Here is an 11,961-nt window from a genome sequence, read left to right as displayed (position 1 = left end):
AGTTGTGATTAGCCCTGGTAGTAGTCAAGTGTTAATGAAAGTTATTATGTAGTCTGTTCTAGATTTGACTTGACGTAACGGTGCTGTATCTTATTCATTCAACAGCTGCTCCTGTTGGTGAAGCTCTTGACGTATTTATATGTTGTCTGATTATAATGGGAGGAATCAGTACCACCAAGGCATTTTCTTTCAATTGTTCTACTTAGCGTCTCTTCAGGTAAAAGTATGCTGAATGTTATTTGGTCATTTCTCACGATGTAGGTCAATGCAAACAGGGCCTGACGGGCTTGTGGTAAGACCAGGCCCACCTGTACGTGGGATGGCAGCAGGTGTCCTGGAGCAGGAGCAGCTGCCTGTGGTGGGCCTGGGCTTTATTTGGCTGTAACCCCCGGCTGGGCACAGGGCTGGGGGCACAGTGGTGGTGCCAGCAGCTCAGCGCTGAGGCGGGCTGGAGGCAGTGTCCTGTACATGGCTGCGTGTGCACTACATGGATTCAGGTACCAAAGGGCATTGCTGGGGTACCTGCACTTTTATATATTTTACATATTACCAGCAGCCCCGGGGAGAAGCCGGGCAGGGTCGTGTAGCCGTTTCAACTGTGGGACACGCCCTTGCCCTGCTAGGCCTCCCCGGAGGTGGGGGAGCCGCCTGGGCCGTGGCGAGCGGCGGGGCCAGGAGGGACCCGGGAGGGGAAGCGTCGCCGGGAGCGGTGGGCGCCGCGGAGCGGGCGGGGGGGCCGCGGGACAGCGGCCGTGAGGCATTTTGGCGGGCTCGGCCTCTCGCGAGAGCAGCCGGGCGGCGGCGCCGCTCCTGAGGCGGCTGGGCGGGAGTGCGGCTCCGCCTCGGCCCCCCTGGGCTGCAGCTGCTGCGGAGAGGGACGGAGCGGCCCGGCAGCTCTGCGAGGGACAGCTCGGAGCCTGCGTTGAGGCACTGCAGGGCGGGATACCTGGTACTGGGTCATATCCCGGGCCTCTGCCCCAGGGCAGGGACGCTGCTGCCCACGTGTGGGCAGCACGGAGGCTCTGCCCCGGTGGTGGCCTCAGATACCAGCGCCAGCCGGGTGCTGTGGAACTGCTCTCCTTGGAGGGGTCTGAGATCGGCTGGACATGGCTTGGAGCAACCTGATCCTATTAGCCATACGGAGGGTTTGACTAGATGGCTTCAGCCTAAAGGCTGTGGTTCTTTGTCTCATACAGTAAATGATGCACTCATACAGTAAATAAGCACTTTTAGATAAACATAATTTTTTGTAGGATTCTTTAAAGGTCATTAGTCTGCTAGACCAGTGCATTATAAGGGAGATCTGAGTTTCCAGCTACTAAGTGGTTTTTTGGGATAGCCATGTTTGAAGTGCTATGTGGTTACTTTGGTAGAGGAAGCAAACTAGTGAGTTGGAAAAATGGTATTTTAACAGTGTAATTGATAAAGAATTGCACATCACTTTAAGAATCCATTATAACTGATATTAGCTGTTAGAAAGGGAGAGTTTAAATGCTTGTGGCAGTGTATTTCTGACATGACTTCCTGCAAAGAAGCATTTCAAATACTAAGCCCCAAATGGCATGTAATATTTAGCTATAAATACAGTAGCAGAAGAGACACGTGAAGGTTACCCTGTCTCTGAACAGAGCAACCCCTGAGGAGTAGTCAGGCACAGGACATAGGCATTTTAATGGAGTAACAACTGCTAGTTCCACAATGGTTATTTGCTGTGAAGTGCTGCTTTCTTGGACTTGTCAAAAGGGATTTCATAAGCATTTTTTTCTGATAAATTACATTTATTTTTCAAAACTGCTTCAATTTAAAGTCACTTTTCCTTATTTTAACTAGCCACAACAATGACATTGTATTTTTAAATTAATTTTCTAAATAATAGTTTCAGAAGGCAAACACTTAGTACTCAAACGTAATTTATCTTTCGTTCACTTAAACTCAGCTTTTTACAGTAAAGTAAGTGAAACTTGGCAATGTAGGGGAAAATGCAAAGGTACATTATAAAGCTTATTGTATGAAATCAGTTTGATTGTTGAATATAAACACTATTAAAAGAAAAAATATTTTATATGATGCAGAGAAAATACAATCCTAATAATTCTCTAAAAATACATAAAGTTATTTATTTGGACAAGATACTGTGCAAGTTATGCAAAACATATTACGGTAATTAATGCAAACATGTTATTTATGGTACTCCCACAACGTATGTATAAACCAGAAATCAAGAGGTTTTTTTAAAACAGTAGAGCATCTTCAATCTTCATTCACATTTGGACTGGGAAACAGTGCTTTTCTTGGCATTAAAGTACCAAATATATTCTTTAAATACGTGCACACATAAGTTTTACTTCTACAAATACAGTACTGAGACACACCACACTGCTCATTATATAAAAATAACTCCATATACAGTCACACACACAGAGGAAAAATTAATGTAAACGGCTGCCAGGGGAAAAATGTTGTGCCTTCCTGAAGCTATCAGGAGAGGCTTTTTCAGCACTTCCCAAGGACTAGATTTCAAATAATAATTTCATGTCATGGTCCAATTATGATAAGACAGGAAAAAAAGCTTTTTTTGAGAATAAGAAGTGGGTTTTTTTGTTGGAAGAAAGGATGAATCCATCACATACTAAAAACAAAGAGCAGAGCTTTATTCCAAACCCACGTTAGTATACGTTGGCAAACTCCACTGATAACCAGTAAAGTTTTTCTGCATTCCTGCCACTGTGAAGTCAGAATCTTAAAGACCTCCTATTGTCTTTTACACTATGAAAGCATAATTTACAATGATCTGGAACACAGCCAAACTCCTCCAGTGTCTGGTGCCTTCCAACCTCACTAGGTAGGCATCTGTATACTGCAGTTAGCATGGCTCCAGTTAAGATGGAGACAAACATAAGCTACCACCATTTGGACTAACAATTTTGAATACAACTTTGTCACTCTTTTAGACTGAATAGGTCCATGCTCTCCACATAGTCTCACTGAAACCAGTGGTTCCGCTTGTTGATTAAAGTATTACTCACTGTGAGCAAAGGTAGCAAAAATTGGCCCTTACTGGTGACTGCACCCTAAGCTGAGTTGTATAGAATTTAATTTCACTGATGGGAGCAAGAATAGCATAACCCAAGCTACATGCTTACCACGACTCACATAAGCAGAGTTACGTGCATGTAAAAATGCTTGTACAATTAGGACCAGTTATGTTTGCCTTTAATTCATTTAAATTGGTATGACATCTTCATCTCTGCTCAAATATGAATCTAAATACGAGAAAAACGTAGGGAACTGTAATATTCATAAATAAGTAAATGTAGTGACCATCTGCAAAGATATTCACATTTGTATGGTTGTATAGCAGCTATGGTAAAGGGTCAGAAATACATTGGCTAAAAAGCTTGCCTGCTTTGACAAAACTATTAGCTCTATCAAGCCACATTTTACACGTGATGTAGTAGAAGAAATCGGTATTTAAAACACCCCATTGCAAATTCCAGTTCAGTAAGATATATTAGTAGCACAAAAAGGACATGTTTTTCTCTCCAGGCAATAGACATTTAGTTTCTTTTTAAATTATATTGACTACTGCTTGTTTGCAACATGTAGATGGTGACAACAATTAACAGCATTTCTGTCCAATTCTTGACTTTCACTGACCATCAGAGGGGTTTTACTGTTCTGTTTTCCCTTTACTCTCCTCATCTTCTAAATCCTTTGATACTGCAGGGTTTTCCTCAGAAGTGTCATGCACAGAGACCCTAGATGCTTCAGTTGCATTTCCTCTGACTGTGATGTGCTCCCATCCACCCTGTAAAAGATTGGTAACGGAAAAGGAGAACCATCACCCTGCAATTACAGTATCTGATGTGATGCTTTATGTACACTACTAGTTTTATACTATTTTTTCATGTGGAAAGTAATCCTGCTCTGGGCTGGATCAGAGAAAAGGCTCCCTGTAAAACAGAACAGAACAGGACACAACATACCTCCCTGACAGGGAGGTATATAGGTAGTAAACTCCAGGATTATTTTTGTTAGAGGGAACTGAGATTAGTAGGATCAGGCATTCATAACAGAGCCACTGCAGGTTTTCCATCAACTTAAATGGGCCAAAACCTTGAAATAGCCTTTCTCAAAACACTGAGGGTAATACAGGGAACAACAACGAGGTATAAGCAGACAGAGACTTGGAAGGAATCAATTTTTAAAAAATGGTACTTACTTTACTGATTTTTCCATTATAACTTTCTATTTAAAAAGAATACTTGTCAAATACAAATAAATGATTTCCCAGCTATAATTGCATAACCCATTATATTAACTTAAAGGAACCTAAAACTGAAGAACAAAGGTATATGCAAGCTTTAGAAAGCTGGCCAGCTGGAGCAGGATGGCACTTTACTTTCCCATGGGTATTTGGATACACAACTTTTAGGCAGTATTTTGCCCCCCAGCACTTACCCCAATACCATAATCCCATGAGAGGCCTTTAGGCATCATTGGCTGAACACCAGTCCGATGGCAGACGGTCCCACAGCTCAGACTATGACTTCCTTGCACTTTGTCAGCTATCACCCAGACCTCAAGAAAGCAAAGAGAGGCAATAAAATGTGCTCTTCATGCTGCTCTTTCCAGACATGAGAATTCTAAGTCTGATCACTTTCAGAAATTCATCTTGATTTTGAATAGGCCAAAACTGTTCTAATCTAGTCAGAGACACCCCCAAACAAACAACTAGATACCAGTGTTATAATTAAAACATTGCCAGACAGTAAGACTTGGCAGGAAAGAAATTAAATATATAAAATAGCCTTGTTAAAAAAAAGAAAAAATATAATAAGGCTTTTTACAGCAAAAGGCTGGCTGTATCACTGTTTCATTGGCATGATTTCTGTCTTGCTATCAGGATTCCAGCATTGAGACAATCGCCTTGTGGAATAAAGTTAAACAAAAATAATCCTGAAGAACATTTAACTTTACTACAAAAGTATGTTAAGCATAATTTTTAATAAACTAATGAGATACAAGGAAGCTTAATACACACCTGGTCCAGGGGCCCTACAGACATTTTACGGATATTATTTGAAACATGATCCCATGTAGACCCTTGAGGGTAGCTTGGTGTGATACCTTGCCGGTACCAAAGATTGCCTATAAAATAAATAGTCCTGGTTACAGCTTGGGATGTCTGCTTTGTATAAAGTGCTAGTAAACAACAGAACAAATCAGCAGTTAATACCTTCTGTGTTCTGTGGAAATGCATTGTGGTTTTGACTAATGTGTTACAGGGAAGGACAATGAAGTTCCTACTTTGGAATTTGTATTTCTATAGGTATTCTTTATAACTTTTCTGGAAACCAGCAAATAGTTTATTTTGTAAAATTTATTGGGGAAGAATATTCATATAAAGAACTATGCACTAGAGAAGTAAAGCAAATGAAGTTAAGATCTCTGAAGGAGACTGGTGTTAAAGGCTTGTTTCTTTTCAAAAAGATGCTTCATTATTTAACTTGCAATGATTTGCAACAGGAAGGTATTCTTCACTTTCACATGTTCTAGGGTTTCAGACAAATCCTTCCATGCAATTCTCTTCTTTGAGATTCATCTATCTCTTCCCCCCATCCCATCCCCCTCCCAAGTAACAGCACAGATGCTGGATTGTTGCTACCCAGGGCACTATATAACAAAACCCAAGTCTTCAAAACTAGTAATGAAGCGGGCTGCCTACTCCATCCTCCATCTGTCTGAATATGAAATACTACTCGGAGCAATAGTAATCTGTCTGCAGCAGTTCTGAATTAGTCTCTCCTTTTTAAATCAATCTGATGTATACTAATTTATTTTTTGTAATACTGATCAGTAATTTTTAAGAATCCTTACCATTTTTATCCAACACAAACACAGATGTTCGTCCTACTGAGACTTGTTTTAGCTTTTGTTTTTGAGGTGAAGGAATATGGTACCAACAGTCACCTAAAAGTTAGAAATACTTGAGTAAAACATTGAGAAAACAGAATTATGTATGAGAAGTCTTGGAAATGTCTGCAGTTGAAATACATAGCTGTGCAAGAAAGCTGTGAATGAAATTACACGTAATATATTTTTACTAGCTTGTTTTTAGAAACAAACCCTTTGAATCCTGCAAGTGAAGAGCAAATTAACTGCTATAATTAACGTATTATTCATATGCACTGTTTTGCACAGCTAAACAGATCTGTCATTTTCAGACATGGCAGTGTAGTCGGGCTCACACAATGTGTAAGATGAAGACTCTACTAAGAAAGTACAAGTACCTACCTGCAGGTTTTTTTGGAGACACTGAACCCCGATAGAAGGCAGAACCATCTCTAGCAATAGCCCACACTTGGTAAAATGCTCCAATTGATACAGAAATGAAGGGCTGATCTGTTCCCACATGCAGCCAGGATGTTCCCTAACAAATCATGGAAGATGAATTGTGAAGCAATGATTAGAAACTCCACAGCAAAGTCTCGTTGATTATTGCCAAATGGGAAGAACCCTAGATAGTGAAAAAGATTCTGAAGAATAATTCTTACATAACTTTAGAAAGTTATGTTACAGAAACAAGGTCCCTGATCTTCAAAGATATTTGGATATATAACTCTTTAAAAACAGCTATGTTGGACTATAACAGGGCCTTTTCTGTTGAAATTGGTGGAATTTAGGCACCTACATGTCTTTGAATAGCTGGGCTACAGCCTTTTTGTTTTTAATAGTCCCTTAGTTTTGATTACACAGAACAATAGTCTCACAAAAATCAACTGATACGAGGCTTTAGATTCCAGACACAGTATTCCAGTTCTTGCTGTTGCAGTGCCTTACAGTTCTGTGCTATTGGAACTAACTGAACAGGAAGAAAAAAGAAAAAATCATTCCTATAAATTTTCAACTTCTTGCAGTTTTTCTCCAAATTCCACTAAAGTATATTGTTAGATTCCCCCCCCCCCATTGTAAATATGGCTTAAAATCAGTGCATATCAACCCAAATTAATTTGGTGTTTTGGCATGTGGCTATTAGTTGGAGATAAGTATTGCTATTGAAGTTACTGGGACTGTTCCTTTCTGCATACTTTACCGAACATTCGTTCATTATTTTTGTCCCAGTCCATAAAAAAAGTCAAATCTGTAGGTTAGTCCAGGCCCACCTGTCTTAAATAAGCAGAGTCAGTTCCAGGCCCAGAAAAGTCAATGGACAAACTCCTACTGGTATCAACGGGCATCAGACTGGCACCATACTTCAGAGAAATTCTTTCCCTCAGCAGTTCATTTAAATGGGATACACACATTATCAACAATTGAAAAAAAAAAAAAAACCCCAAAACAACTAAGCTATCAGTGCAGGAAGGGGAAGTGAAGTGCTTCATTCACAAGAAGATATACAGGGGCTGAGAGAGGCTCCTGCAAGTGATGTGGCACAAGCTAAGGCAGACTGTGCAAGAGAAGTGCTATGGTAAGAAATGAGGGCAGAAAACTGTGTTACAGTTGATGGACAAGGACTTTCAAATCTGGAACATAAAAGGGAAAAAAATAACAAGGTGCTTTAAGAGAGGGCACTGCATGACTGTGTGTATGTACTTGCATAACTACATTAAATATATCAATCAGGCAGTAAAAATAAACAGGGTGTCTTACCGCTGGATTTTGCTGTGTCACTCCAAGCCTGCAGAGCACATCTCCTTTGTCACTGATTGCCCACAGTGCTACTGCTTCTTTGTCATCTGCATCTGAACCTGAACTGGGGATTATGGAGATGTCCCACAGGGTAACAGGAGGCACTTCCAGCCATGGCCCGTTGGTGACTATCCTACATTTTCTGAAGCAAAAAAACCCCAAACCTGTCAGAAGTACGTACCTTCTATAACTGAATTTGTTTCCCAGTCTGTTGCTGACTTCAGTACAAACAATCCTGAAGTTTTTTCATTAAGTAGGTAACAATAAGTGTTAGTACTTTTAATCTGAAAAGGGTTTACAACAATCAATGATGTTTTGTATCAGATTTTGAATTTTGACATATTACTGATTTCTCAAAGCTTCTGTTTTTAAAAACACAGTTACTTTCTAAAACCAAGGCCATCCAAGAAGTCTTCAGCTTGTGCTATGCTCTCCCTAACTCTCTAAAACTCACTGGGCAACAGCTGAATAATGAATATTTGATCCCAAGCTGAGAATCCCATTGCAGAGAGAACTCTACACCCAGTTTGTTCCTTCCTCTGTCTTGGTTAAGGGAGTCATTATACAAGTGGTTTTTTGGTGGAGCCTGTTAGAAAGTTATGTAGCATCCTGAGGTAGGCAGAGATAAGGCAGCTCTAAATTAAAGAGTTGGAGGTAGATCATTCTGGGAATTTGTCTATTTTTTTCTGTGGAAACTGCAAGGAAGTAGTGCTGTCTATTATGGAAATTATTTTAGATTCTATCATCCCAACAGCAATTTCTGTGTATGAAGAATATCCTAAAAATCTCAGGACATTTCTCCTTTCTCCAGTTCCGAAAAACTGGATCCAGCCTGAAGCTGTTCCCTATTTGTTTTCAATTTTCAACTGATAGTTAAAACCAGAGGAAATGTTTAGCCTTGAAGATATCTCTCAAGTTGCTTCTTTTATTTCAAGTCACCATTTTAATTGATGTTGTTTGTTTTGTTGCACATCCTGGAGCAACAGTTTGATGCTTCAGGACCTTACTTCAGAGATTTTTGTACAAGGGCCAAAATACTAGCCTGGTAGTCTCAATGACAAACGGAACAATGCCTAACTAAGTTCACAGCAATTTATTAGCATAGCTGTTAGATACTCTAGTATAGAAAGCATAGAAAAGCTGGAAAAACACTGAATGCACAGACTTTCCCTGCTTAACAGGGAAACATAGTATGCAGTATGTGGAATTCATCTATTAAAACTATGAATATAAAAGACATATTACCAATTGTTACTGGTGACCTTGCATGTACTAATATACCTAATCAGATACAGAGAATAACTGGCTGACTTTTATCTATGGATCCCGCAAAATCAAATAGGGTGTCTACCTGTAAAGGTTTAAAATTAAATCCATAATGCTAAAGATCATCAGCTTCTCTATTGGAGATGGGTTATTTATTGCACATTTCTTCACTACTGCTTTTGTTGATTGCGTGATGAGACTCTTCCCCTCATAACTACAGGAGACTTTAAGGGAACAGTTAGCATGCAAGTTAAAAACATTTATATCTTAGTTCCTCACCTTGCCCAGCGCCTCCGTCTGACAAAGTCTTTCATTGTCTTGTGGCCATGGTAGGACCTACCAAAACAGATTTGAAGAGGTGTTCATGAGGATGTCAGAGCATCTCCAATGTCCGTGCCCACCTGAGAGCACTGTCTGTGTATCTGCCCACTAGATTTGCCTGCTGACTTTAAAATGCTTGAAACTACAATTTGCTAAGTGCACCTTGCTGCCCTACCTCCCTGGCAAATTTCAGTTTTGGTATCCCCATGCAAAGGGAGAAATCAAGGCATACTTGTCCCTGGTAAAACACAGTTAATAGACAAAATAGCAAACCAGAAGAAATGAGGACTTAAGTAAGGCATTTGCCTGCTAGGATTCTAGGTAGAAGGTATCTCCTTACGCTGGAAAGTCTGCTGCATACTGCCAGCCTTCCCGATCAGTTCCACCTGAAGTATTAAAATCAATATACCAATCGGATACCTGTTGTCAAAAGGAGACAGTAAGAATAACAAGCACAATCAACACCTAATGGCTAATAAAAATAACCTCTTCTGCTATTTCCCTTTCACCTTTTGGAGTGCAGTGACTTGGTAGAAACCTTCTAATACTAATAAGTATATAATACTTCTAATATTTATTAATATAAATTCATATAGAGGTTCCCAAGTCTTTTTAATTTGGTTGAAGAGAAAAGGTTTGAAACAGAAGTCTAAGTCCCACTAAAATCATCCCACTCAATGTTTAACATTCTTTTGATTATGGAAGACTATTGCAATTGTACAAATGGGGAAATCAAGGTTAAATACTACAATAAATCCAGGAAGAAAATCTGGGTCACTTGAGCCCAAGTCTTGTATCCTTCTTGCTAAGCCTTGCCTTCTTAGTAAAAAGACTTTTAAAACAAAATTTACCCAAGACCACTGTGGAGAAGGAGGCTTGGTGTTGATTTTTGTACATTCCTGCAGGCCAGAAGCATCACTCCACATGTATCTGTCTGTGGGCAGACCTCTGTAGTGAAACAGTGTACAAGGAATGCAAGGTCATTTACAACAGCAAATTTAAAAGGTAAGGGAAGAAAAGCCTATTTATAGCACCTCCTAGTTTCATACACAAATCAGTCTTCTATCATTAATCCGTGCATTTAGAAATACCATGTGAGTGGTGAGGGTAGTGGGAAACAATCTGTACAATTGCTTCCAGTTACACCAAACTTGAGGATCATGTAAACTTTTCTCTGTAGAGTGATATTCCTCACTACTATTTAAAATTGGAAGGTGAAACCTAAGTTTCTTTGGCATAGGCACCCATATATGTGAATGCTTTTTCAATACTTCTGTTCAAATATGCTATTCAAGGACCCAGAGTATTTAGCACAATATGTATATGAATATATAGATCCTAGTAACTGCTGTATGGCCTAAATAATGAAAGATGTTGCAAGCAGGCACACTTTGTGCACTCACAAAGCAAAAATCTTTAATGTTTTGCTACAAATGCATTTTGAATGGATAATTACAAATCTAGAAAATTGAGAACCACTGCTCCTTCTATCTTGGGTTAACAATAAATGTTGGAGGAGACTGAAGACAGAATAACTGTAATAACTATTCTGAAAAGCTAGAACAAAGCCCTTGTTTCACATTTGACAGTAGTAAAAAATTACAGTAAATACATACAATAAATTAAGTAAATAACCTGCTGCTATATCCAGTGACTGGGTTCCACCGTTGGTTCTCATAGATGTAAACACATTTCACATCTGACTGCATATAAATGTTATCAGCACTACTGGCCAGTCCTGTAAGAAATAAATGATTTGGATTATAGTAAAGCTAAACCATAAGGACACTACATTTTAAATTCCAATAGCCACAGTAATATTGCTGATTATCCTATTTCTTACTCTTAAACTGAAAATGTAAATATAAAACTGCAATACCAATTCCTTCCTGTGTGGCCTGTTCACTGTATAACCCTACGTGTAGGTTAGGCTAAATGAAGGACAGCTGAAAATAGCTTGAATAGCTGACCCAGCCAGGAAGAGAAGCAGCATGCACACTGCAGTAGACCAACTGTCCATACCTTGAATGAAGCCACCTCCGTATCCACCAGTATAAACCCAAGCTGTGTGATCGTATCCTATGCCCCACACTATGCCTCGGTTATTGCACTCTATCAGTCGAAGATGACCTCCAACTTGACGCCAAAACCTGCCAGAAAAATGACAACATTTTACATTTAGTCTACCCCACATCCATCAGGAATGTACGCTTTCCCCTCCTACAACTCAACAATCTCAAGGGCATGCAACTTTATATGCTCGTTAGTTCAACCTCTGTGCAATCTGTAAGTGAAGGCAGTTCCCAGTTGAAAGCATTTCCTGCTGAACAACTACTAAAAAGGCAGCTGGACGGAACCTACCTGCCTCCACTTGGAATTTTCAGGCTTTGAAGTATTTCACTTTCTTTTTATTTTATAGCTTGTGTTTTTAATATATATATATACACACACACACGTATATTGTTTTTAAACACTAGTTAGGATGATCTTGCTAGAATCTTTACATCTTAGTAGCCACCAACTGCCTCAGCTTTGACTTCATGTTTTTAAAACCTAAGAACTGCCTTTATATATTATTTATATATTTGCTACAGAGCTTGGTGAAAACAAGGGCTTTAATTCTTCCTATTCGCCTAATCTTTGCAGGTTATTCCTTTTCTGGGGCTTTACACAGCCAGTTGG

General features: G+C 39.6%; 2 protein-coding genes across 4 annotated transcripts in view; one reads left to right on the top strand and one right to left on the bottom strand.

Moving 5' to 3' along the window:
- The window catches only part of LMTK2 (lemur tyrosine kinase 2), a 77,110-nt gene that overhangs the window by 50,149 nt on the left and 15,000 nt on the right, over positions 1-11,961 (top strand). The window contains exon 15 of the transcript XR_012625213.1: positions 106-217. The gene's annotated coding sequence lies outside the window, so the exon portion shown is untranslated. The remainder of the gene's footprint in view (positions 1-105; positions 218-11,961) is intronic.
- Positions 1,758-11,961, bottom strand: part of TECPR1 (tectonin beta-propeller repeat containing 1) — a 30,259-nt gene continuing 20,055 nt past the window's right edge. For all 3 annotated transcript variants that reach the window (XM_074840540.1, XM_074840541.1, XM_074840542.1), the window contains 11 exons: positions 11,302-11,429; positions 10,915-11,017; positions 10,131-10,227; positions 9,620-9,699; positions 9,238-9,294; positions 7,654-7,834; positions 6,298-6,433; positions 5,881-5,973; positions 5,045-5,151; positions 4,462-4,581; positions 1,758-3,808 (listed from right to left, as the gene is read on the bottom strand). In XM_074840540.1, the coding sequence (XP_074696641.1) occupies positions 3,671-3,808; positions 4,462-4,581; positions 5,045-5,151; positions 5,881-5,973; positions 6,298-6,433; positions 7,654-7,834; positions 9,238-9,294; positions 9,620-9,699; positions 10,131-10,227; positions 10,915-11,017; positions 11,302-11,429 (1,240 nt within the window). In that variant the 3' untranslated portion in view covers positions 1,758-3,670. The remainder of the gene's footprint in view (positions 3,809-4,461; positions 4,582-5,044; positions 5,152-5,880; positions 5,974-6,297; positions 6,434-7,653; positions 7,835-9,237; positions 9,295-9,619; positions 9,700-10,130; positions 10,228-10,914; positions 11,018-11,301; positions 11,430-11,961) is intronic.

This window comes from Strix aluco, chromosome 15 (genome assembly GCF_031877795.1).
Source record: "Strix aluco isolate bStrAlu1 chromosome 15, bStrAlu1.hap1, whole genome shotgun sequence".
Lineage (NCBI taxonomy): Eukaryota > Metazoa > Chordata > Aves > Strigiformes > Strigidae > Strix > Strix aluco.
The sequence above is the reverse complement of the archived record's forward strand: the minus strand, read 5'-3'. Positions and strand labels throughout refer to the sequence as shown.